This window comes from Salvelinus sp. IW2-2015, linkage group LG15, assembly GCF_002910315.2.
Source record: "Salvelinus sp. IW2-2015 linkage group LG15, ASM291031v2, whole genome shotgun sequence".
In the NCBI taxonomy this organism is placed as follows: domain Eukaryota; kingdom Metazoa; phylum Chordata; class Actinopteri; order Salmoniformes; family Salmonidae; genus Salvelinus; species Salvelinus sp. IW2-2015.
The window spans coordinates 19,124,150-19,151,660 of record NC_036855.1 but is presented as its reverse complement, the minus strand read 5'-3'; the positions used below and the strand labels follow the sequence as shown (position 1 = coordinate 19,151,660).

Here is a 27,511-nt window from a genome sequence, read left to right as displayed (position 1 = left end):
CTCTCCTCTCTCCTTCATTGTGTTTTTAGGAATGTTGAACTTCTTGCTTTGTCATCTCTTTGTGTTTCTCCCGGGTGAGGTCTTTTTTTAGTGCTCTACTCTCTGCCAGTTGGGGCTGGCCTCCTTTCATTCCTGCTTTTTTAAAGGTCAGCGTGTCTGGGATAAAGATGTGTCGATCACAGGATAACCCTGGCTGGACGGGTAATGTACATCAAAGCTGCTGTGAGAGGGTGTTGGGTTCTGGAGCACCCAGGGGCCTCTCTCTTTCTCTCTCTTTCTCTCTCTCTCTGAGGACTTCTCCTCAATACTATTAGCCCCACTGAATTACGGTGGAGATATGGCCTTGAGTCTACTTCACCCTGTCTCTCTCTTCATCTCAGCCAAATGTTATGTATCTCTGCACACTATTTATTATTCCATTGGTGATGCAGAGGAAATTAGTGAGCATCATAGGAACATTTTGAATTTTTTTAACAGTCACCTGACAGAATTTCCAGAGGAGCACGGTAGTTGATCCACCCACGCTAGACTTTGTTCCTCTCTTCCAATCTTTTATTCAGTCTTTTCGGCAAGTAGCCTAGCGTTTAGAGTGTTGGGACAGTAACCGAAAGGTTGCTTGTTTGAATACCTGAGCTGGCAAGATAGAACAATCTGCTGTTCTGCCCTTTAGCAAGGCAGTTGCTGCTTCCTGTGTGCTGATGACGTGAATGTTGATTAAGGCAGCCCCCTGCAGCTCTCTGATTGAGAGGGGTTGGGTTAAATGTAGAAGACGCATTTCAGTTGAATGAATTCAGTTGTKCAATTGACTAGGTATTCCCCTTCCCTTCTCTTCCTCCTCCTTCTCTGTTAGTTTCCAAACATGGTTTGCATTGATTTATTCTCATCCACCAATTAAAAGTAATTTTGTGAGCATTAGAGTAAGCCATGCTGGGAGCCTTGTACCACAGCAGTCTGTTCATTAACTCACTGAGAGTTTATGAGTGCAGTGTGTGTGTGTGTGTCCGTGCCTACATTTTTGTGTGTGAGTGTGTTTATCTGAGATTCCCATCACGTCATTCTCTGTTCTCAGGCTAAATCCTCATGTTGTTGGAGCCGTGTCAGTAGCCTTTGCTGCCACACAATGCTTATATTTTACAAACTCCCTGCCCCCATGGCTGTAGAGGGGTCATTGACCCTGGGAGGGTTGAGAGGAGGAGAGGATAACCCTGGGCTGTGACCCTGGGCTGTGATGGCTGTGGAAGGCCTGGATGCTACACAGAATACCAAGTGTCACTGCATGCACAGCTCTTCCTCCCCACGTAGCCTACTGCCTGTTGTCTTAGTAGTAGTGGCATTGGCAGAGCTCTGACTGGTTTTGTGTGCCAATGCCACTATTTACACTACATGACAAAAATATGTTTTGTACGTTTACAATTGCAAAATGCCATAAAATGGAAAGCACATCTTGAAATATACACAACATGACCAAAAGTACACCTGCTCATCAAACATTTCATTCGAAAATCAAGGGCAATAATATGGAGTTGGTCCCCCCTTTGCTGCTATAACAGCCTCCACTCTTCTGMGAAGGCTTTCCACCAGATGTTGGAACATTGCTGCGGGGACTTGCTTCCATTCAGCCACAAGAACATTAGTGAGGTCGGACACTGATGTTGGGCGATTAGGCTTGGCTCGCAGTCCGCGTTCCAATTCATCCGAAAGGTGTTCGATGGGGTTGAGGTCAGGGCACTGTGCAGGCCAGTCAAGTTCTTCCACACCAATCTCGACAAACCATTTCTGTATGGACTTCGCTTTGTGTACTGGGGCATTGTCATGCTGAAACTGGAAAGGGCCTTCGCCAAACTTTACAGTAGGCACTATGCATTTGGGCAGGTAGCGTTCTCCTGGCATCCGCCACAACGATTCATCCGTCAGACTGCCAGATGGTGAAGCGTGATTCATCATTCCAGAGAACGCGTTTCAACTACTCCAGAGTCCAATAGCAGCGAGCTTTACACCACTCCAGCCAACGCTTGGCATTGCCCATGGTGATGTTAGGCTTGTGTGCGCGGCTGCTCGGTCATGGCAACCGACGACAGACAATTTTTACCCACTACGCGCTTCAGCACTAGGTGGTCCCGTTCTGTAAACTTGTGTGGTCTACCACTTTGCGGCTGAGCTGTTGTTTCTCTTAGACGTTTCCACTTCACAATAACAGCACTTACAGTTGACCGGGGCAGCTCGAGCAGGGCAGAAATTTGACAAACTGACTTGTTGGAAAGGTGGCATCTTTGGAGATTTGTCTATGGAGATTGCATGGCTGTGTGCTTGATTTTATACACCTGTCAGCAACTGTTGTTGCTGGAATAGCCAATATCCACAAATTTGGAGGTCCACATACATTTTGTATATGTAGAGTATACTGTAGGTATGGAAGTGGATATGGATGGACCTCACTCCATCCTTCATTGTCCATCACAGGGTTTGTGGAATGAGTTGACTCTCCTCCTCCCTCAACAGCTGATCATCTTGTGTAACATCATTATCTCCAGGGAGCACATCTGGAGCACATCTGGAGCTTTCAATAGGCCTTCCATTTACAACCAATTTCCTCCACATACAGAACTATTTATTCCACCTATTTTCAAAAGTAAGAACGGATGAAAAATTGACTGAGGGAAGAAAAAGGGGGGAAAACAAGTGTGAGGGTAAATCAGTCTCCTGCCGCAGGCGACATCCCGGCATTATCGCTCCGTCACAGCTTAGTGGAGGCCTGGTCGTGTGTGTGTGTGTGTGTGTGTGTGTGTGTGTGTGTGTGTGTGTGTGTGTGTGTGTGTGGGTGTGTGTGTGTGTGTGTGTGTGTGTGTGTGTGTGTGTTGAGACTGAGAGGGGGTGTTGTGCTGTAAATGATAGGCATGTTTATCCGTACGCACACGTTTGCCTGCAGATTAGCCTGTGCCTGCCGTAGGAATCAGTGGAAACACACTCCTCTCCTGCAGGATGGGAGCCTCTCTTTTCTTCAGCTGAGCTCCTTTACCTGCTCTCTCTCGCTCTTTCTGTTTTTTAAAATTGTTTTAAAAATCAGTTCATCTCGAACAGGGTGACACTTTTAGGTCCTGGGACCTGGGAAGATACTGCCATATACAGGATAGATGAGCAGTCGAACTGATCCTATATGTAAATTAGTAACTGTACAAATTACGGCCTAACTGCCATCCAAGTCAATGATAGTTGAGGCAAGGAGTTAGAGKCATCTAAGTTCTTGGTTAAGGTAATATTACGGAGATACAGGAAAGCAATGGTGCCTCTGAGTTGAATTGAATGGAACACCTCTGATTGGATGGAGCAAAAGTGGAACTTTATGCAAGTGTCTTAGTTATGTATGAGTATTATTAACTTACTATTCATATTTATCTCTCTGCTTCTCTCTTTGTTGTGTGTTCCCCATCTTTATCTCTGTTTTGTCTACCCCCTCTCTATCTTTCTCTGTCTCTATCTGTCTCTCTCTCTCTGTCCCCGACTGTCGTCAAAATACAATTAGGAGACAGATTTGTGAGGAAACCACAGATCCACACACCATGATAGCAGGCATATGAATTCTCAATATGGGTTTGTAATGCTTCCTTTTTGCACATAGCTCAGCGTGTTGACACAAAGGGTGGTGTAATTGTCACACATATATGCATACAAATCAATTTTCCTCTCTCCTGTATGGGCACTCAGGAGAGCAATGCACAACATACAGTCATCTCTGCTGTGTGATTCTGAAATGCAAAGCCAATGAAACATGTTCCCTCTGTGAGGTGGAATGTTCGACCACTGAGGGGATGTTGTAGACACTTGCGGTCCATGGTATGAAGGTACAGTAGGCTACATGGGCCAGGGAGCCACAAGTTCACTGCTATGCACCATAGTCACATTGGTCGCAGCCCTTTCTTTTTWCTGAGCCACTTCAGGTCATCTGCCATCCCAGTCTGCCATGCCCCTGTCAGTATGGCTACAATTCTAAAATACATGAGGTTATGTAATAGATGCAAATATGGCCATGGGTGCAGGTGGGGAATTCTAAATGCCTTATCATTCATGTTGACATTGTGATGGTTAAAATGGACACTAGATGAATAATTCATGAGAGATTAAAAATGGGGGCTGATATGGCTGATAAAATGACTGTCCTGGGAGATAATGTGTTTACACTGATTTCCTAAGGTGTGCTGTTGTGTGTGCTGTTGACAGCCTCTCTGAGGCTAGGCTGTTTACAGTGAGACTTCATATTTATTCATATTTATAGAAGTGTAAAATGTGTGACAAAATGTTGGATTTATTGTAATCCTATTAACATTTTATTATGTCTAAAAACTGCTTACGAATAACATATACTGCAGTTTCCAGATGGTAGTTACTGTTGTCTCTGATAGTTGTCCTATAGCAGCTGTTTCCCTTCCCTGTTGAATGCCAGAGATGAGCGGCACGACAGATCGATTTAACTAGCAGCAGAGTGCACAGTCACACTCTGACTGCAAATCTAACAGGGTTGGTTATGTTTCCACTTGGTACTGCAGAAATATGTATTCCTATTGGTTGGTTGAGTTTTACATATTATACAATTGGTTATGCTTGCAGATAGGGGACGCGAATGTCACTTCTTCCCAGTCTACTGACATGCAAGCGCTAGGTCACGTTCTGAAATTGCGGAATCTATTTACGTATATTTACAGTGTGTARGAGTTAACTATGTACATATCCTGATTTATACGGTACATATACAGTTGAAGTCGGAAGTTTACATACACTTAGGTTGGAGTCATTAAAACTCGTTTTTCAACCACTCCACAAATTTCTACTTAACAAACATAATTTTGGCAAGTCGGATAGGACATCTACCTTGTGTATGACATGTAATTATTCCAACAATTGTTTACAGACAGATTATTTCACTCCTAGAGATGAACGTACTTCGGTGCGAAAAGTGCAAATCAATCCCAGAACAACAGCAACGGACCATGTGAAGATGCTGGAGGAAACAGGTACAAAAGTATCTATAACCACAGTAAAACGAGTCCTATATCGACATAACCTGAAAGGCCGCTCAGCAAGGAAGAAGCCACTGCTCCAAAATCGCCATAAAAAATCCAGACTATGGTTTGCAACTGCACATGGGGACAAAGATTGTACTTTTTGGAGAAATTGTCCTCCGGTCTGGTGAATAAAAAATAGAACTGTTTGGCCATAATGACCATCGTTATGTTTGGAGGAAAAAGGGGAGGCTTGCAAGCGAAGAACACCATCCCAACCGTGAAGCACAGGGGTGGCAGCATCATGTTGTGAGGGTGCTTGGCTGCAGGAGGGACTGGTGCACTTCACAAAATAGATGGCATCATGAGGCAGGAAAATTATGTGGATATATTGAAGCAACATCTCAAGACATCAGTCAGGAAGTTAAAGCTTGGTCGCAAATGGGTTTTCAAATGGACAATGACCCCAAGCATACTTCCAACGTTGTGGCAAAATGGCTTAAGGACAACAAAGTCAAGGTATTGGAGTGGCCATCACAAAGCCTGACCTCAATCTATAGAAAATGTGTGGGCAGAACTGAAAAAGCTTGTGCGAGCAAGGAGGCCTACAAAACCTGACTCAGTTACACCAGCTCTGTCAGGAGGAATGGGCCAAAATTTACCCAACTTATTATGGGAAGCTTGTGGAAGGCAAATTTTTATTAGGATTAAATGTCGGGAATTGTGAAAAACTGAGTTTAAATGTATTTGGCTAAGGTGTATGTAAACTTCTGACTTTAACTGTTGTGTGTATGGTACCTTTTAGATATTGGGGCATCCTGGGATTGTACTTTTGCATGTTATTTCTGTAAAACCAAGTTAGAGAACATGCTGCAATTAGCTCCCTGCTAATTCACAGTTATTTTCATGCTAATAGCAAATTACGAATCTAAAGCCATCAATATAGTGTTGTCTCGGACATCTAATGTGCTTCCTTGCTTGTGTCTGTTGTCAGAATAAACACCAATCAACTGGGACTGCTGGCTGGGTATTCCTTTCTTTAAAAAGACAGCAAAAGACAGTTACAATCACATTTGTTACAGTGGTGCCGAGACCAGTCTTCTTGTCTTTGCTGGACATCTGTCACACAAACGCACACAAACAGACACACACTGTGAACTCTTTAGCCATGATGGGAGAGGACAGACCATACTGTATCTGTCACACTACAGTGGCCCACAGTGAACTGAACAAAGAGACTGACTAGACATGCACGCTCATGTAATAGACATGTACATCCTCCTGTTCTCATCCTCATGTTTCTATCCTCCTGTTCTCGTCCTCCTGTTCTCATCCTCATGTTCTCATCCTCATGTTCTCGTCCTCCTATTCTCATCCTCATGTTCTCGTCCTCCTATCCTCATCCTCCTGTTCTCGTCCCCCTGTTCTCTGCATCCTCCTGTTCTCGTCCTCCTGTTTCTCGTTCCTCCTGTTCTCGTCCTCTGTTCTTCGCTGTTCTCGTCCTCCTGTTCTCGTCCTCCTGTTCTCGTCCTCATGTTCTCGTCCTCCTGTTCTCGTCCTCCTGTTCTCGTCTTCCTGTTCTCGTCCTCCTGTTCTCATCCTCCTGTTCTCGTCCTCCTGTTCTCGTCCTCCTGTTCTCATTCTCATGTTCTCATCCTCTTAGATCTACCCGCTGCCTTCGACAGTGGGAACTATCAGATCWTCCTTTCCACCCTCTCAGGGCTGGGCGTCTCAGTTTCTGCACAATGCTGGATTGCATCCTACCTGGCAGGTCGCTCCTACCAGGTGACATGGAGAGGATCTGAGTCTGCACCATGATCTCTCACTACTGGTGTCCCGCAGGGCTCGAATCTAGGCCCTCTCCTCTTTTCTCTATACACCAAGTCGCTCAGCTCTGTCATATCCTCACATGGTTTTATCCAATCATTGCTATGCAATTGACACTCAATCACTTTTCACCTTCCCCCCTTTTGACACCCAGGTGGCGACACATCTCTGCATGCCTGGCAGACATCTCAGCTTGAATGTCGGCCCACCACCTCAAGCTCCACCTTGGCCTGCCTTCTCCTAGACTTCTCCATCACGGTTGACAACTCCACAGTGTCCCTCCCAGAGTGCTAAGAACCTTGGCGTGACCCTGGACAACACCCTGTCGTTCTCTCGCTACTGCAGGTTCATGCTGTGCAACATCCGTAGAGTATGACTGTTCCTCACAGAGGAAGAGGTACAGGTCCTAATTCAGGCACTTGTCATCTCCCGTCTACTGCAACTCTCTTTTGGCTGGGCTCCCTGCTTGTGCCATCAAACCCCTGCAACTTATCCAGAATGCCGCAGCCCGCCTGGTGTTCAACCTTCCCAAGTTCTCCCATGTCACCCCACTCCTCCGCACACTCCATTGGCTTCCAATCGAATCTTGCATCCACTACAAGACAATGGTACTGACCATGGGAACTGCCCCTCCCTACCTTAAGACTAGGATCAAACCCTACACCCAAACACGAGCACTCCGTTATGCCACCTCTGGTCTACCACCTCTGAACTCTTGGCCCTCCCACCCCAACTGGGCTCAGCTCCCACCCAGCCCAGTCAAAGCCCACTCACCCCAATGGTGGAACGAGCTTCCCCCTAACGTCAGGACAGTGGAGTCCTTGCCCATCTTCCGAAAATGTCTGAAACCCATCCTTTTCAAAGAGTATCTTAAATAAATCCCATGGTGCCCCCCTAAAACCCTACTACCAATGACTTTGCTGATAACTACATTATTGAGGAAAAATGTACTTGGTACGACTGTCATATGTGGTTGTCTCACCTAGCTATCTTACGATGAACGCACTAATTGCAAGTCACTCTGGATAAGAATGTCTGCTAAATTACTAAAATGTCAAATGTAAACACTCATTAATGTAAAATATGTGTGCTGAATGAGACATCTGTGCATTCCAGAAACCTGCAAGCTCTGCATACCAAATATATTATTTACCAACATCTCAATTGGTCTCAGACAACCCTTAACAACCTCCATGTAATGCTGAACAAAGCATCTGTCTTGGTGGGTCTCATAGTGCCTGATGTTTATTCTGTTTACTGTCCAAAGAGAAGAATTGGTAGAACATCCGTATGTTTCATTGTTGCGCATTACTACAGTATCATGACCTGTTTTTGTGCAGTCTGGGCCAAGAGTGTGTAAATGGTTTCATGTTGTTTTGTATTCCAGGTAAGAGTGTGTGAATGACCAGATGTTGTTGTGTATTCCAGGGTAAGAGTGGGGCGGCAGGTAGCCTAGTGGTTAGAGCATTGGGCCAGTAACCGAAAGGTTGCACGATCGAATCCCCGAGCTAACAGGGTACAAATCTGTCGTTCTGCCCCTGAACAAGGCAGTTAACCCACTGTTCCTAGGCCGTCATTGAAAATAAGAATTTGTTCTTACTGACTTGCCTAGTCAAATAAATAAATAAAAAGAGTGTGTTATGTGTACATGCGTGTTAATGGCCTGATGTTTTGGTGGTCTGGGTACATCCCAACAGTCCTTTTGATAGTGTCAGCTGCTTCTGAGGCGTTTCAGCTCAGCTTCCATTAGCCACGAGCCACAAACCATCGCAAACCACCGTCCCCCCTGTTGTCCCCCAGCAGTCCCCCTGATGACAAACTCACTTTGTCCCCTCCCTGCTGAGCTGTCTCATTCACCCACACTGTGCTGGAGGGGGTGGACCAGTGTAACAGTGAAACATGGCCTCCTACATGCAGCGCCTAGCCTGGTGATGGAGGATGCAGATGGGCCTCAGCAGAGTAATGGAGGGAAACGAAGAGCAACAGAGTGCCATCCCTCTCCAACGGCCTGTGCTGCATCATGGAGCCAGGCAGAGCGGAGCGAGGGAGAGGGGGGCGAGAGGCCCAGGAGCATGCAGGGGACTGCCGGCTGGAGACCACTGTAGCGCAGCTTCCAACTTATTGGATTTCCTCTGAAGATGTTTGTTTCCTTCACTGCCCCWCTGAGGGACAGTGCTTAATTCCTAGTTATCTCATCATTATTTATTGAGGGAACCCTCCAAGGAGTCAGTGTGGCTTCTGCAGTCGATCAGGGTCTGAATGAGGAGGTAGAGTGTTAGGCAAGGGTGTAACCTGGTGGTGGGTGGCCTGATGTTATTCTGAAATGGTGTTAGAATTGAGAGTGGACTATAGTAACTTTCTGATTGCCTCAGGACGAGCAGTGTCCACTTTGTTATGCTCAGCTCCATTTTGCTTTGCTATGCTGACAGATTTGTGAAGTAGCATATTGTGACTCCCATGCAGTATCTGAGAGTATTGTTAATGAAGTATTGGCAGTTGAAAACATTTAAAAACACATGACATTTCCTCTTCAGTTGATGTGGGTATTATATTTTCTTTATTAATTTGTTACTGTGCATTATTTGGTATTCGGGACATTCAATTTGGCACGTAGCTCAATACGTTCAAAGAAAATATATTCCCTGACGGGTTGGACCCAACAAGTATTGATATAGAATAAGCCTCACCTTTAATTTCTGTGAAAATGTCAGCTCACAGCTTTCATTTGTTCAGAGTAACACCCAATTGCTGCATTCTATTCTGTAAGTCTCAGACTGTCCTATGACTTCACTAGTTATTTGGGTGTTGATTCCCAATAGCACAGAGAGTGTTACTACATCCATTAGAGTTCCTTTGTGAGAGGGAGATGTACAAGGAGAGATAGAAAACGACTGATAAAAATGACTATTCACTATTCCGTCTGTATGCTGTTAGTGAATCGGCTGAGCTTCTTTAAATGATGTCAGTATTTTGCCACGTTTTCCAGCTTCCATTGTGTATTTTGGAGGCAATACACAATGGCAATTTTCTTGATTTCATGTTTCATAAGAACATCGCAGGTAGATGTTTCCTTTAGATTAGTTGTGCCAGCACTCCATTTTAGCACCATGACAATCCCACGCTCCCCCTCGCACTGCCACAGTACACCACTCATTGGCAATAAAACCAAGGTGTCACACCTAATGAGTCTCTCAGGAGTTGCTTTCATATTCATAGTCTATTTGTATGTTATGAGTATTCACTCCCTCCCCAGCTATCAAAGACATGAAAAGCACATTTGCCATAATTCTGTTCTAAATGCTATATGTCAGTTTAAAAGTTTAGAAAAGTTGAAAAGCTCCAGCATTTGAAGTGGTGTATCCACATGGGGAGTATTAGATGACCAACATTAGAGGAACTCTGATGGGCCTACAGAGCTGCAGGAGGTTCCTCAACTGGATGCAAGGCCATATTGAACATTAAGTCAATAAAGGGACTCTTACTTCAGTCGATGTACTCAATGTACTACACACTACACTCCCAGCTTCGACATGGTTGGGGAGGTTAATGCCCTGTATTCCTAAGTGCTGGATTCAGCAGAGTACAGACCATTCTCAAATCCAACGTCTGGATGGGAAACTACTGAGAGACATCATGTTTATTCAAGTGAGGAGAAACAAGAACCATGTCCCCTTTGCTCTCTGCCTCCTCCTGAAAAAAACTGAGAGTGAGAGAGAGAGACAGAAAAACTGAGAGAGAGAGAGAGAGAGAGAGAGAGAGACAGAAAAACAGACAGAGACAGGGAGACAGAGGCAGAAAAACAGACAGACAGACAGAGACAGAGAGACATACAGAGATAGGCCTTAGAACATACCTCTACTGTATTTAATATCTCTAAAATGTGTGAGAAGCGAGAGCCATCTTAGATGAGTGTTTTTACCTGTAACATTAGCTTAAATACTACATACCCGCATTTGTAATTCTGGGTATTGCATTCAGTGTGTTTGCTTCATTTGAAGCGCTGAAATTTAATCTGAAGCGCCCTTCTCTTTTTCGTATGATCCTGTCACATTAGGTCTATCTGTCTGGCTTCACTATTTTTCATCCAAAGGGAGCTTGCTCAAACAAACATCCAAGACAAAGAACAAGCTGGTCAAGAGAGCTCAAATGTCTAGAAAGTAACACGCAGCCATGCATTCTGAGTGACCATTAGCCCTGGACTGTATCCCCAATCTTGTAGAGAGTGGAACCACACCATCTGTGCTGCTGTCTTATTACGCTCCAATCATTGTTCCTGTAATACGCTAATAAGGTTTCACATCAAAGTATTCCTTTTGACTGGCCAGTGAGGGTTTTGTCATTGCATATATGTCTGGTGATAGAAAACGTTTCTTATTGCTGTTGTGGCAGGGGGCAGCTGGCATGGATTTGAGCTAGACAGAGTCTCAGGACACAGATGATCAGTGAGACATCAGACCTCAAAATATATGTTTGTTTTACTCCAAAGTTTGTACACAAAGTAAATGTTAACGCTATATAGTCCCAAAACATGGTTAAAACTATAATTTTTACATCTTGGATGGTCATTCCTTCCGTCCATAGCTCTGTCTGTGTGGTGTTGGAAAGGTGTTTGGTATTGGGAAGGTGTTTGGTGTTGGAAGATGTGTGGTGTTTTGAAAGGTGTTTGGTATTGGGAAGGTGTTTGGTGTTGGGAAAAGGTGTGTGGTATTGGGAAGATATGTGGTGTTGGAAGATGTGTGGTGTTGGAAGGTGTTTGGTGTTGGAAGATGTGTGGTGTTTGGAAGGTGTTTGGTATTGGGAAGGTGTTTGGTGTTGGGAAGGTGTGTGGTATTGGGAAGGTGTTTGGTGTTGGAAGATGTGTGGTGTTTTGAAAGGTGTTTGGTATTGGGAAGGTGTTTGGTGTTGGGAAGGTGTGTGGTATTGGGAAGGTGTGTGGTGTTGGGAGGGTGTAGCAGGACACAAATGGTTATTCCTGAGTGCACCACACTGGCCTCAGCCTGATTAATAATGTAAAGAAAGGCAATCTTTTCCGTTTCTTTCCATCATTTCCCCTCAGAAACCTGACTGCTCTACAGTATGTGCAGTGAATGGACTAATAACTTTTCATTTGTAGATTTTCCCTGTGAACATTATCCATTTTTGCAGTATTTTCTGCCAAGGACATAGGGCTACTTTAATTTACTGCAGCCACTGAACACATTTCATTATGTCCTTTTTGGATTCAGAAAATGTTTGTTATTATAACCATTACTAGAGGATAATAGACATTGTATCTAGTATACACATGGAATTAAATTGCATAGTCCCTGTGCCAGGGACAAAGACTTTTGTTAATCTACTTCAATAATACATGTTGAAGCAAAACAACACATCATGATTTTACTGTAAACAATGTTATTTCTACCATTATATGTACATACAGTGATACAGTTTTTTTTTTAACTGAAGAACAGCATTTACACCACAAAACAGAGATAAACATGTACGCCTGTCCACAATTTTCRTCTTCCAGGAGGATACATCTGTTAGTCACATAATTGGCTGGAACGTGACAGAGTTTGAGTAATTATTTCATAGGAAGAAAAGAACAGACAGCTGAGACACATATGAAGAAAAAGGGATTTGTTGAAACCATCTGATCCTTTAATGTGTATTTCTATGGCGTAGACGACATGGTCTGTTGGGCCTCAGCTGTTTGGAGCAGGTTCAGCTGGATGCATACAATGATTCAGTGAATTAAAGATCTGTTTGATATAACCACATGTTTAACCAACCCATGCTGCACTGTGTTCTCTCTCATCCTGAGTCTCTGTGTGTTTTTTCTGCTTCCCCAGGGTCAAGTTGAAAGAGGGCATGGTGTTTCTGGGTGCCCGGCCCAGCAACCCCACCCTGTGGATGGTGAGCCAGGATGTGAGGAGCGAGGGGCACAGGGTGGTCACCCTCCATTGCCGCAGGAAAGAGTCCAGCTACGGACAAAGGTCAGTCAGGGGCACCTGGATCTCCCCACTGTGTCCTATTGGACATCACTGGTATACTGTACGCACAACCATCTACAACCTGCACTCACCCACCTTCAACCTTCCCCTATAGGACCGAAGTCTGCCTATAACTCTTGACTCTAAATATCACAGTTTTGGCTTGAGTAAACCCAGCTAACACATAACGTTCTGAGAACCATATGTTTCTTAGTTATTGGTGAGAGCGTTATTTTGCATACAACCTTCCCAAAACCTTCTGGGAATGGGGCAGGATAGTTGCTTGGCTTTTAAACATACTCAGCACATTTAAGGAACTTGACAAAATAATTTTCTTGGTATTTCATTACTTTAACAGAACGTTTCGTAATAGTTCAAACATGGTTACATTTAATTTAATGTTCTAGGAGCATTCTCCAACTGGTTTGACATTGGGAATGTTCTCAAATAGTTCAGAGAATGTTAAGAAACCGCGTTCTTCTGTGGGAATTTCAGTACTTCAGCATAAAGTTTCCTACAGGTTTCTTCATGGTTCTACTTAAAGTCACGTTCTCAAATTGTTCCAACAACATTAAGAAAACTTTTTAGAAAAACCACAAGAAAACTTTAATAACGTTGAGAGCAGTTCTAAGATTGTTATTTAAAAACATACATTCCTTTCTCAGAATGTTAAGAAAACGTTTCATAAAAAACACAAGAAAACTTTAGTAATGTTCAGAGAACGTTCTAAGAATGTTGATTAAATACATATACATTCCGTTCTCAGTGTCAACAAAACTCTCTCTAGCCTCTATCTTGTTAAGTGTGTTCAGATGTTGGCCTCTCCCACTAATTGGCAACACCTGATCTTAATGAGTGCTTGTTTCCTTTGAGATGGGGTCTTTTTGAATAGACTAAAATGAACAGCATTGTATGCATATAAATACATGGCATGCTAGCTCCATCCTGATGCCGGATTGGATAGAGAACAGAAGATTATAGGTTCAAATCTTACTAATGTCATGTCAAAATACAAAATACATTTGTTTGCATGATTAATGCTTAAGGAAATTCATTTCTGTGGGTCCTATCTGCCCTTGGAATTCCAAAAAGTTAACCCAAAATAAGCTATCAGTGTTAGTAAAATTTATATTGAAACATTCAGTGAAAGTTAAGGAAATTATTCAAAAACCTCAAAATAACCTATCCTTTCCGTTCTCAGAGTGTTAATTAAACCTCCCAGGAAAGCTTTCAATGAACCAAAGTAAAACATTCTCAGAACCTCCCTGCAACCTAAAAATAAAKATTTCCAAAACCATTTTCACTTCTGTTCTCAGAACGTTTTGAAGACAATCAGTTTTACCAGTCAGGAAACTTATGGCTTCATTCACAGAACCATGGGAGAACCATGGGAAACCAAAAATCTACGTTCCCACAACTTCCAAGGAACCAAATGTGGTGATGCCTATGCCCATTTTTTATTATATATTTTTATTTAACCTTTATTTAACTAGGCAAGTCAATTAAGAACAAATTCTTATTTACAATGACGGGCTGGCAAGAGTTAAAAGGCCTCCTGTGGGGACGGGGGGTGGGATTAAAAATAAAAACAAACAATGTAAGACCTAACAGACAACACAGACAGAAGACACTTGCAACAGCACAAATACAACAGCAACAAACTGTGGATGTGTGTGTGCAGGCATGTGTGTGGTGTGTGTAAAGTAAAACAACATGCTTCCTTACAAAAGGCAACGCAAACTAGAATCAACTACATGTCTCAACAACCTGTTCATCTATTTGTCCTTTGAACTCCTGTCGTGGAAATTCAAATCAATAATGAGGAGAGACAAGGTCAATCACCAATCAGGATATTAACTTTATTAAAAATGTATCGATAAGGGAGCAGGTCAATACAACACACACATACAAGGTGAATCGATTGAGTGCTCCAATAATACGCAAGGGGTTTATATAGAAACCCAAGAACTGCTTAGTCATGGTTGGTTCAATCCCTCCCCAGCAGATCAAGGCATCATAAGCTTCCTTGTCTTGTTCTTGTGGCCAGGTGTAACAGGTCATAGCGCACAAACAAGTGATAACTGCAGTTCCGTTTACTCCTTTCTCTACCAAGCTAGCCTCTGTTCTCTTCCATCCCCCCACAGCGGTGCCCTTGGAAGATAGTAAAAGAACAGGATGGGCTGAATAACTGTGGTCACTTCTCAGAGACTCTTTGTCTTATGCCGTGTGACCAGGTTACTCAGAAGCGAAGAGAAATTGAAACTATACAGGTCTATCTGTTCCTCAAGCTTATCTCCATCCCATGTCCCTGACCACATGGCTAGACCAGCTGCGGGGAGTGAGTGTGGAAGAGATTAACCATCCTTTCTCAGAAGCACAGCATTGGCACTAAAGAAAAGTCTCTACTATTGTTAAGCATATTCATTGTTAACTATGAACTATTATTAAACAAATCCGGTAAATACGTGATTATTTCTCTCATACTCCTCCAGGGACACCAGGTCGTGGAGTTTTAGGTTGGCTTGGAGGGAATTCCAATTTTCAGGACTGTTAGCATAAAACAAGATTGAGATCTGAGTTTGTATGTGTTTTTATTTCGAGCTAGAAGAGAGGATACATAAAATGGCAGTTTTCCTAAAATGGCCTTATACAGTGGGGCAAAAAAGTATTTAGTCAGCCACCAATTGTGCAAGTTCTCCCACTTAAAAAGATGAGAGAGGCCTGTAATTTTCATCATAGGTACACTTCAACTATGACAGACAAAATGAGAAAAACAAATCCAGAAAATCACATTGTAGGATTTTTAATGAATTTATTTGCAAATTATGGTGGAAAATAAGTATTTAGTCAATAACAAAAGTGTATCTCAATATTTTGTTATATACCCTTTGTTGGCAATGACAGAGGTCAAACGTTTTCTGTAAGTCTTCACAAGGTTTTCACTAGTAAATAGGAAACAGATTCCCAGGATGTGAAAAAGGTTACTGCTGTGTTAATGAAGTTGGGATTTGCGCCCTTTGTCTGTCCTAATGGTTTTCTTCTGTGGATCAGAAAGTTGGGGTAATAAATCCAACTTTTTAGTGACAGGTATAATTATACGGATTAGCGAATGATTGGGAGGTTGGAAAGCTCTGATTAAGTTCATCAGCATCATTCTACTCTACTTAATTTTTTTTTTTAAAGAGAAGACTTTAGAGTTTGACCCTGTCACCTTCAATTCAAAGTATGCCCTGTGGTTGTTTGAATTTAGCCTTTTAAACTTACTTGTGTAATTCTAATACATTTTTTCCAGTGTTCTTGCTTAAATTCTTGTTAAACAATTCCCCCCKAAAAAAGTATTAGGGCAGTAACCATCCATTGATTACTTTGGTTAGTTCAATGCAGAGCTTTGTGTTCAAAAGAAGTAAAAGAGTGATTGCTATTCCAACCTCAATGAGTCTAGAGACTTTGAATGTTTAGGTCTGTTGTATAATTCATCTTGATATCATGAACCAGGGAGGTACCCCTACATGGTCCTTAGCAGTACTACAACACTGACTATCAAGCATCATGTACAACATAAAATAAAACATCCAGGCAAACAAGTCTGGCACAGTCAACCTGGCACTCAGGTCTTCTACTTCTCTTGCCTCATCTCCCTGATATAACGCTCAGTGTACTCTCAGCGCTCTGTTTCAGCAGCACCAGGTTGTGCCGAGTCTCTCTCACATGAGTGCGTAGTGAAGTCAGTTTCATTGATTGAAGTGAAGGAGTCAGAGACAAGAGCGAGCATGTTCTGTCTAATCCCTGGCTGTCCTGTTGGGCCATGTTGGATGGACCACTGCTCCCTAATCCCCCAGCTGTCCCAAGTCACTCCATAGGCACAAGAAGCTCAGCCGTGGCTATAATATACAATTATCCTTTATTTTTGCATTGCCTCTCCACCCCTTGCCCACTCCCAGTCTTTTCATTGGAGCCCTTTGGAGGGATTAGATACAGCCATCTCATCTGTTGAGCTGTCATTCAATTTATCAGCCTCACACTGACTGTAATATTTCTCCATCCCGTTCTCTCTTTTCAAACTAGCACAATGAGTGGATGTGAGTACTGTCGGTCAATCTGCTGTAGCTGCAGCTTTTTTACCAGGGGGAATTTTATTACCCACTTTATTACCTGTTTGTTCACTAGTACCTTTAACCTTGTGTATATGATGTATTTTATAACCAGTACATGGGCAGTGCAGCAGGCATATTGTTCCTGCTATGTATTAAAGGGAATACTATAGGTGAATTGGACGAGTCACACAATCTGGAGTGGTGGCAATTRCATTTGAATTCAGACAAATGTAGATTTATTACAATTCATCATGAGTCAATGATTGAATACTAATTTTCTGAAATAATTCATTTAATTTTAATTAATCTCTGAACTGAGTTCAAATTGAATTGGCTTCAAATCTGCACCGATAGCCTATCCACACCCAGCTCTTTTGTATAGGCCTACTGTAGCTGTTGTAGTGTACTATAGTCCTACAGTGCCTTCAGAAAGAATTTACACCCCGTGACTTTTTCCACATTTTGTTGTGTTACTGTTTGAATTTAAAATGTATTACATTTAAATTTTTCTGTCACTGGCCTACACAGAATACCCCATAATGTCAAAGTGGAATTATGTTTTTTATAATTTTTTACAAATGAATTAAATCTGAAATGCTGAAATGTCTTGAGTCAATAAGTATTCAACCCCTTTGTTATGGRAAGCCTAAATAAGTTCAGGAGTAAACATTTGCTTAACAAGTCACATAATAAGTTGCATGGACTCACTCTGTGTGCAATAATGGTGTTTAACAAGATTTTTTTAATGACTACCTCATCTCTGTARCCCACACATACAATTATCTGGAAGGTCCCTCAGTCCGAACAGTGAATTTCAAACACAGATTCAACCACAAAGAACAGGTAGGTTTTCCAATACCTTGCACAGAATGGCACCTATTTGTAGATGTGTACAAATAAAAAAGCAGACATTGAATATCCCTTTGAGAATGGTGAAGTTATTCATTACAATTTGGATGGTGTATCAATACACCCAGTCACTACAAAGATACAGACGTCCTTCCTAACTCAGTTGCAGAGAGGAAAGAAACCGCTCAGGGATTTCACGAAGCCAATGGTGACTTTAAAACAGTTGCTGAGTTTAAGGGCTGTGATAGGAGAACTGAGGATGGATCAACAACATTGTAGTTACACTACAATACTAACCTAATTGAGAGAGAGAGGGAAAAGAAGGAAGCCTGTAAATAATAGAAATATTCCAAAACGTGCGTCCCCTTTTCAAAAAGGCACTATAGTAATACTTCAAAAAGTGGGGCAAAGCAATTCACTTTTTGTCCTGAATACAAAGTGTTATGTTTGGGGCAAATCCAATATAAAGCATTACTGAGTACCTCTCTCCATATTTTCAAGCATAGTGGTGACAGCATCATATTATGGGTATGCTTGTTAATCATTAAGGACTGGGAAGTTTTTCAGGATAAAAGAGAAATGGAATGGAGTTAAGCACAGGCAAAACCCTAGAGGAAAACCGGGTTCAGTCTGCTTTCCACCAGACACTGGGAGATGAATTCACATTTTAACAGGACAATAACCTAAAACACAAGGACAAATTTACACTGGGGTTGCTTACCAAGAAGACAGTGAATGTACCTGAATGTCCGAGTTACAGTTTTGACTTAATTCTACTTGAAAATCTATGACAAGATCTGAATGGTTTGTCTAGCAATGATCAACCAATTTGACCGATGTTGCACAATCCATGTGTGGAAAGCTCTTTAGAGACTTACCCAGAAAGACTCACAGCTGTAATCACTGCCAAAGGTGCTACTACAAAGTATCGACTCATGGGTGTGAATACATATGTAAATGAGATATTTCTGTATTTCATTTTCAATAAATGTGCAAAAATGTCAYAAAACATGTTTTCACTTTGTCATTTTGGGATATTGTTTAATCCATTTTGAATTCAGGCTGTAACACAACAAAATGTGGAATAAGTAAATGGGTATGAATAATTTCTGAAGGCACTGTATGTGGTCTGTCATACTAGCTTGCTTTCTATTTCCACAAGGCCACCACAGCTGTAAAATGCCCACTTCACACATCTCATTCAATGGGATATTTTCAAAACCCGAATGACTACAGTGATACATTGTTCATTGTTATTGGATTGCACTCCAGAACTCCAACTCTGCCAGAAAAAAGTGACATTAATATTTGTTCTAATAGACAGAATCTGACTTTATTCGCCAGGACACAACTGCTTACTCAACACAATAAAGTGCCAACTTCTACCCGTCTTGCATGTTATGAGAAAACACACGCTTTGAAATAGTGCGCTTTTTCAGTTACAGATTTATTTTCTCCCTAATACAGTACTACTGTACAGGAGGATCAGAATAAGCTCCTATAGAAACGCACAGATATCAGCTAAAAGAGCACTCTGGGAGATTGGAAATTCACTGGCAGTGGCACTAAAGAAAAGCAGCACATTTAAAACAACAGCAGTCCTGCTTCCTCAGCATGTCATAATAACCCAGTCTAAGTGGACCCTTATCTCCTCAGTAAAAGTGCCTTGTCTGGCCCAAGTTAATGAAGACTGTCTCAGTCCAGATGGATATCCCCTCGGTGGCCATTGGGAGAGACCTCATGTAGAGCAGAAACAGGCTCTTTAGAGAACTAGTTCAGTGATTGTAGCCCATTCCCAGGCCTCAGTGAAGAGATACTGTCACACAGACTGAGATTGACACTTACAGTGCGTTTCAATTCATCCCAAAGGTATTCGATGGGGTTGAGGTCAGGGCTCTGTGCAGGCCAGTCAAGTTCTCCCACACCGATCTCGACAAACCATTTCTGTATGGAGCTCGCTTTGTGCATGGGGGATTGTCATGCTCAAAKAGGAAAGGGCCTTCGCCAAACTGTTGCCACAAAGTTGGAATCATCTATAATCTTTGGGCTAGGCGTGCCGCTAGCGCCCCACCTCGACAACATCCGGTGAAATTGCAGAGCGCAAAATTCAAAATGCGTTATATTAAACATGCATGGAAATACAAGTGTCTTACGTCGTTTAAAAGCTTAACTTCTTCTTAATCCAGCCGCTTTGTCAGATTTCAGAAGGCTTAACGGCGAAAGCACACCATGCAATTATCTGAGGACAGCGCCCCACATACAAAAGCATTAAACATTTTCCAAACAAGCAGAGGCGTCACAAAAGTCAGAAATAGCGATAAAATATATCACTTACCTTTTGAAGATCTTCCTCTGTTTGCAATCCCAAGGGTCCCAGCTACATAACAAATGGTTGTTTTGTTCGATAAAGTCCTTCTTTATATCCCAAAAAGTCAGTTTAGTTGGCGCGCTTGATTCAGTAATCCACCGGTTTCCCTCGTTCAAAATGCATACAAATGAATCCCAAAGGTTACCAATAAACTTCGTCCAAACAAGTCAAACAACGTTTCTAATCAATCCTCAGGTACCCTAATATGTAAATAAACTTTAAATTTAAGACAGAGAATAGTATGTTCATTACCAGAGATAAATAACGAAGTGCGCGCCCTCATCCACGCGCACCACAAAACTACAGCCAAAATGGGAGCCACCTAGAGAAACTAAAGATTCTTGCTAATTTTTCAAAAAACAAGCCTGAAACTCTTTCTAAAGACTGTTGCCATCTACTGGAAGCCCCAGGAACTGCAATCTGGGAGGTATTCCACTGATTTTCCCATAGACAGCCATTACAATGAGTGGTGAGCTCAAAAAGAAAAAAATCGTGATGGATTCTCCTCGGGTTTTTGCCTGCCATGTCAGTGCTGTTATACTCCCAGACATTATTTTAACAGTTTTGGAAACTTTAGAGTGTTTTCTATCCAATACTACCAATTATATGCATATCCTCGCTTCCGGGSCTGAGTAACAGGCAGTTTACTTTGGGCACCTCAGTCATCCAAACTTCCGAATACTGCCCCCTATCCCTAAGATGATAATGTCATTGTATGCCCGAAAAATGAAAAACAGCCCCAGACCATTATCCCTCCTCCACCAAACTTTACAGTTGGCACTATGCATTTGGGCAGGTAGCGTTCTCCTGGCATCCGTCAAACGCAGATTTGTCTGTTGGACTGCCAGATGAAGAAAACGCATTACCACAGCTACAGAGTCCAATGGCGGCAAGCTTTACACCACTCCAGCCGATGCTTGGCATTGCGCATGGTGATCTTAGGCTTGAGTGCGGCTGCTTGGTCATGGAAACCCATTTCATGAAGTTCCCGACGAACAGTTCTTGTGCTGARGTTGCTTGCAGAGGCAGTTTGGAACTCGGTAGTGAGTGTTGCAACCGAGGAAAGATCATTTTTATGCGGTACGCGCTTCAGCACTCGGCGGTCCCATTCTGTGAGCTTGTGTGGACTACCACTTTGCGGCTGAGCCGCTGTTGCTCCTAGACATTTCCACTTTACACTGACAGCACTTACAGTTGACCAGGGCAGCTCTAGCAGGGCAGAAATGTGACAAACTGACTTGTTGGAAAGGTGCCACGTTGAAAGTAACTGAGCTCTTCATTAAGGCCATTGTCGTGTCTGGACTATCATTAAATGTGAAGACTTATTTATATCAAATCAGTTGTCCAGGTTTAATTATTACATGATTAAACTAATCATGTAAATATTAATTAACTAGGAAGTCGGGGCACCACGGAAAATGTTGAGATGTACAGAGTTATCATTTTCCGAATATAACTCTTCAGATACTTTAATATCTGATCAATTAGTTTTCTATTCATGAATTATTATTATTTATACCTCATCAGTTCTCATTACTGAACGTCGCAAACCCTTGGATATCTGCACGAACCCTAGTTTCCATAATGAATCAGCAATATACAAATTGACTTAATTGTTTATTTACTAACTAACTAAATAATCACAGAAATACATATCAATCGAACAGTAGATATTGGTAACTAACAATGATAGAAAAGTCCCTAGTGGGCTAAGCCGATATGACGGCTTGGTAGACAAAGGAAAGGTGTGGGGACTGAGAAAGAGCGGGAAAGACGAAATGGATTCACTACACACAGTGGATAATTATAACCATTTAAATGCTAAACCTTTGCACATGAACGGCCGCTCACTCAAGAATAATTGCAATCTATATGTTTAAGCCCGTATGTCGTTGTTGTCTTCTCTGTTGGAATCCGGTACGACTGCTGGATAGTCAGTTCATCACAGAGTCTCTGGTTAGCTTCCCTAGAAGTCACAATGTACTTTGTGGTTGTAGGTGGTTAGAATGGATACTTCAGAGCACCATTTGGAAATGTTCTCATAGAATAGCTGCTTCGGCGGTTGTCGGTATTCTCGTTCTAGACTTACGTAATTTCTAGCTGCAGACTAGTAATTATACGTCTAAGATTTGATCTTATTCTGTAGTGATTAATACTCTATGAGTTTAACAATTTTCAGCCGTGTAGCCAAAACTACAGCTGCAGTGTCTCCGATGGCCTATAGATTTGTAGCCATTCCAACGTGGGGACTCTGTCCTGGTGTTCTCTGGCGTATATTTTGTAGGAAGTGGGTTTATACTCTGTGGAAAAAGGGGTGGTTCGATGATGCCTAATGCGATGTCTGGGCTCACGGGGGTGTGGCCACTGACTAGTTAATCTATATATGAAAATCCATACTCTCATTCAGAAGATTAACATCACATTACATCTTTTCACAAATAGTTTCATGTTTAATCACATACGTTTCACAATATTTAGATATAAACCTGACAGCTGGGAAATGTACACCTTAACTTCTCTGCGCTACGGATCTCTTTAGCGGGATAATTTTCCTAAACAACCGCTGAATTGCAGGGCGCAAAATATTACAAAAAATATTTATAATCATGCAATCACAAGTGAAATATACCAAAACACAGCTTAGCTTGTTGTTAATCCACCTATCATGTCAGATTTTGAAAATATGCTTTACAGCGAAAGAAATCCAAGCTTTTGTGAGTGTATCAATCAATGCTAGAACAGTTAGCCCCAAATTAGCATGGTCACGAAAGTCAGAAAAGCAATACAATTAATCGCTTACCTTTGATAATCTTTGGATGTTTGCACTCACGAGACTCCCAGTTACACAATAAATGTTATTTTTGTTCGATAAATATTACTTTTATAACAAAAAAACACCATTTGGGTTGCGCGTTATGTTCAGAAAACTACAGCCTCGTTCCGGTCCTGAAAGGCAGAAGAAAATTCCCAAACGTATCAGATTCAAAAATATTACAATTTTTTTTAATAATCATGCAATCACAAGTGAAATATACCAAAACACAGCTTAGCTTGTTGTTAATCCACCTATTGTGTCAGATTTTGAAAATATGCTTTGTAGCTAAATCAATCCAAGCTTTTGTGAGTGTATCAATCAATGCTAGAACAGTTAGCCTTATATTAGCTTGGTTAGCTTGGTCACGAAAGTCAGAAAAGCAATAAAATGAATCGCTTACCTTTGATAATCTTCGGATGTTTGCACTCACGAGACTCCCAGTTACACAATAAATGTCCTTTTTGTTRGATAAATATTACTTTTATAACAAAAAAACGCCATTTGGGTTGCGCCTTATGTTCAGAAAACCAAAGCCTCATTCCGTTCGACGAAAATTCCCAAAAGTATCTGTAATGTTCGTAGAAACGTCAAATGTTTTTTATAATCAATCCTCAGGTTGTTTTTAACAACACATCGATAATATTTCCAACCGGACCGTAACCTATTCAATAAAGAGAGAAAGAAAATGGAGAGCTACCCTCTCGCGCGCAGGAACTAATCAAGGACACCTGACTACTTTTGAAAAATCTCGCTCATTTTTTCAAAATAAAAGCCTGAAACTATGTCTAAAGCCTGGTCACAGCCTGAGGAAGCCATTGGAAAGGGAATCTGGTTGATACCCCTTTAAATGGAAGAAAGACGGGGAAGGAAACACAGATTTAAAAATAATAATAATCACTTCCGGGTTAGATTTCCTCAGGTTTTCGCCTGCAGAATCAGTTTTGTTATACTCACAGACAATATTTTTGACGTTTTGGAAACTTTTGAGTGTTTTCTATCCTAATATGTAAATTGTATGCATATTCAACGATCTGGACCTGAGAAATAGTCCCTTTACCTTGGGAACGTTATTTAAAAATTAAAATAAAAAAAATCTGACCCCCTAGTGTCAGAGGTTATTAAGTCGGAAGTTTACATACACTTAGATTGGAGTCATTAAAACTCGTTTTTCAACCACTCAACAAATTTCTTGTTAACCTCTCTGGGATCGCGGGACGCTTGCGTCCCAACAGCTTTGTTAAAATGTAGAGCGCCAGAATTCAAAAAAAAAATCTTATAAAATCAAACTTTATTAAATTACACATATAAGATACAAATTAAAGCTAGACTCGTTGTGAATCCAGCCAACATGTCAGATTTCAAAAAGGCTTTTCGGCGAAAGCATAAGATGCTATTATCTGATGATAGCACAATTCAACAAAGAGAGCTGTAGCATATTTCAACCATGCGGCCGCTACTCAAAACGCAGAAATAAAAATATAAAAACATGCATTACCTTTGACGAGATTCTTTTTTGTTGGCACTCCAATATGTCCCATAAAATCACAAATGGTCCTTTAGTTTCGATTAATTCCGTCATATATATCAAATTGTCCATTTTATTTGGCGCCGTTGTCACCAGGAAAAACAGCCTTCAATTTGCGGCAAAATCACGCAAAATATCTAAAAAATTACCTCTAAACTTTGCCAAAACATTTCAAAGTACTTTTGTAATACAACTTAAGTATTGTAAAACGTTAATAATCCCATCAAATTGAAGACGGGTCAATCTGGTTTTCAATACAGGATATCAACAAACTCACGGTACTTTTCAAGTCTGTCTTCAACTCTCAACATAAACACACGACGTCACTCCACTTCCGGGTCATATCTTTCTCATTTTACTAATGAAAAACCTTAAACCTTTTTCCATACAATGGCGACATCCAGTGGAAGCAGTGAAACTGCGTGGATAGTGATTAGAATTCCGGGTTTGCCCCATGATATCCCATTGAACATACAGGAACTTAACAATAAAAAAGTTGTCCTCAGGGTTTTGACTGCTATATAGTTCTGTTATACTTACAGATATGATTCAACAGTTTTAGAAACTTCAGAGTGTTTTCTATCCAAATCTACTAATAATATGCATATTTATATTCTGGGGATGAGTAGCACGAAGTTGAAATTGCGCACGCTATTTTTCCCTAAGTGAAAACTGCACCCTATCCTTTAACAAACTACAGTTTTGGCAAGTTGGTTAGGACATTTACTTTGCGCATGACACAAGTAATTTTTCCAACAATTGTTTACAGACAGATTATTTCACTTATAATCCAGTTGGTCAGAAGTTTACATACACCAAGTTGACTGTGCCTTTAAACAGCTTGTAAAATTCCAGAAAATTATGTCACGGCTTTATAAGTTTGGATAGCGCATTGACATAATTTGAGTCAATTGGAGGTGTACCTGTGGATATATTTCAAGGCCTACCTTCAAGCTCAGTACCTCTTTGCTTGACATCATTGGAAAATCAAAATAATCAGCCAAGACCCAGATAAAAACTTGTAGACCTCCATAAGTCTGGATCATCTCTGGACGAAATTTCCAAATGCCTGAAGGTACCAAATTCATCTGTACAAACAATAGTACGCAAGTATAACACCATGGGACCATGCAGCCGTCATACTGCTCAGGAAGGAGACGTGTTCTGTCTCCTAGAGATGAACGTACTTTGGTACGTACACATGGGGACAAAGATTGTACTTTTTGGAGAAATGTCCTCTGGCTGATGAACAAAAATAGAACTGTTTGGCCATGATGACCATCGTTATGTTTGGAGGAAAAAGGGGGAGGCTTTGCAAGCGAAGAACACCATCCAACCGGTACAAAGGGTGGCAGCATCATTGTTGTGGGGGTGCTTTGCTGCAAGAGGGACTGGTGCAGCTTCACAAAATAGATGGCGTACGAGGGAGGAAAATGATGTGGATATATTGAAGCAACATCAAGACATCAGTCAGGAAGTTAAAGCTTGGTCGCAAATGGGTCTTCCAAATGGACAATGACCCCAAGCATACTTCCAAAGTTTGGCAAAATGGCTTAACGACAACAAAGTCAAGGTATTGGAGTGGCCACACAAAGCCTGACCTCAATCCTATAGAAAATGTGTGGGCAGAACTGAAAAAGCGTGTGCGAGCAAGGAGGCCTACAAACCTGACTCAGTTACACCAGCTCTGTCAGGAGGAATGGGCCAAAATTCACCACAAGATATTGTGGGAAGCTTGTGGAACTCACCTGAAACGTTTGACCCAAGTTAAACAATTTAAAGGCAATGCTACCAAATACTAATTGAGTGTATGTAAACTTCTGACCCACTGGGAATGTGATGAAAGAAATAAAAGCTGAAATAAATCATTCTCTCTACTATTATTCTGACATTTCACATTCTTAAAATAAAGTGGTGATCCTAACTGACTGAAGAAAAGGAATTTTTACTTGGATTAAATGTCAGGAATTGTGAAAAACTGAGTTTAAATGTATTTGGCTAAGGTGTATGTAAACTTCTGACTTAAACTGTATGTGTGTTTCCTGTCCTTCATGAGATCACCAAATGAAACACACTCGACATGACTGTCCCTTAAGTGTCCACGGACCATTCCCACATTCTCAACAATTGAAATATTGTTTAGTTCTCCCATTTTGGGGATTAGGAGTTTTGAACAAAGATAAGCTTTTTGTTCTGGTAGACTCTCTCTCAAAACTGCATGGCAGTTTCTACCAGGTATTTATGATCTGTCGTAAAGTCATAAAACTTGTGGGGGGGAGCCACGATATACACCCCAAAGGGCCACGTCGTGACCATTCTACTGTCAATGTTTGTCTATGGAGATTGCATGGCTGTTGCTCTATTTTATACACCTGTCAGCAATGGGTGTGGCTGAAATAGCCGAATCCACTAATTTGAAGGAGTGTCATACCTTTGTATATATAGTGTATATGCCGTCTCCATCTCCCCTTAAGCCCATATATCCTGTGTGTCTTTGACAACTGGACTCTGTATCCCATCAGAAAGGTCCCTACAATACTACTTTAACAACAGTAGGGAATGAGTAGCATACAGTGGGCCTTAATGTAGCAGAAATCAAGGCAGAAAGGAAATGGGTCTATTAGATTAGGCCTGTAGTGGGCTGTTAACAGGAATGTCCTAATGATAGCACCCTTAACAATGAAGCTTCCCCATGGCTTTCATTCACATAGAGGAGGCCCATTGGCATTTCCAACATTGCATAATTGTGTCGGCGGTGCTCAATTTATATATTCTCCTCTCACAATTGGAATGACGTGTGATCAATTCTGTTATTCTCTGCTGCAGCCCAGTCCCGTCAGAACTCTTCACTGCTGTGTTTTTAAGATGTACAAATAATGGGAAAGGGACATTCAAATGGGTTGCTATGCAATGAATCACCCCTCCTTGAGAAAGAGGGGAGATGAGATGGTGTCTTTGATGTCTTGAATAAGACATCCTTATAAAGGCTCAGGGCCAAACTCAGATGCAGACACAGGAGGCAGATGGTTTGAGTGTTTGATATTTATTAGTAGTAGGCAAGAGA

General features: G+C 41.6%; 1 protein-coding gene across 1 annotated transcript in view; it reads left to right on the top strand.

The window, feature by feature from the left end:
* The window catches only part of LOC111975056 (transmembrane protein 132C), a 203,475-nt gene that overhangs the window by 70,627 nt on the left and 105,337 nt on the right, over positions 1-27,511 (top strand). The window contains exon 3 of the mRNA XM_024003219.1: positions 12,656-12,799. Within this exon, the coding sequence (XP_023858987.1) occupies positions 12,656-12,799 (144 nt within the window). The remainder of the gene's footprint in view (positions 1-12,655; positions 12,800-27,511) is intronic.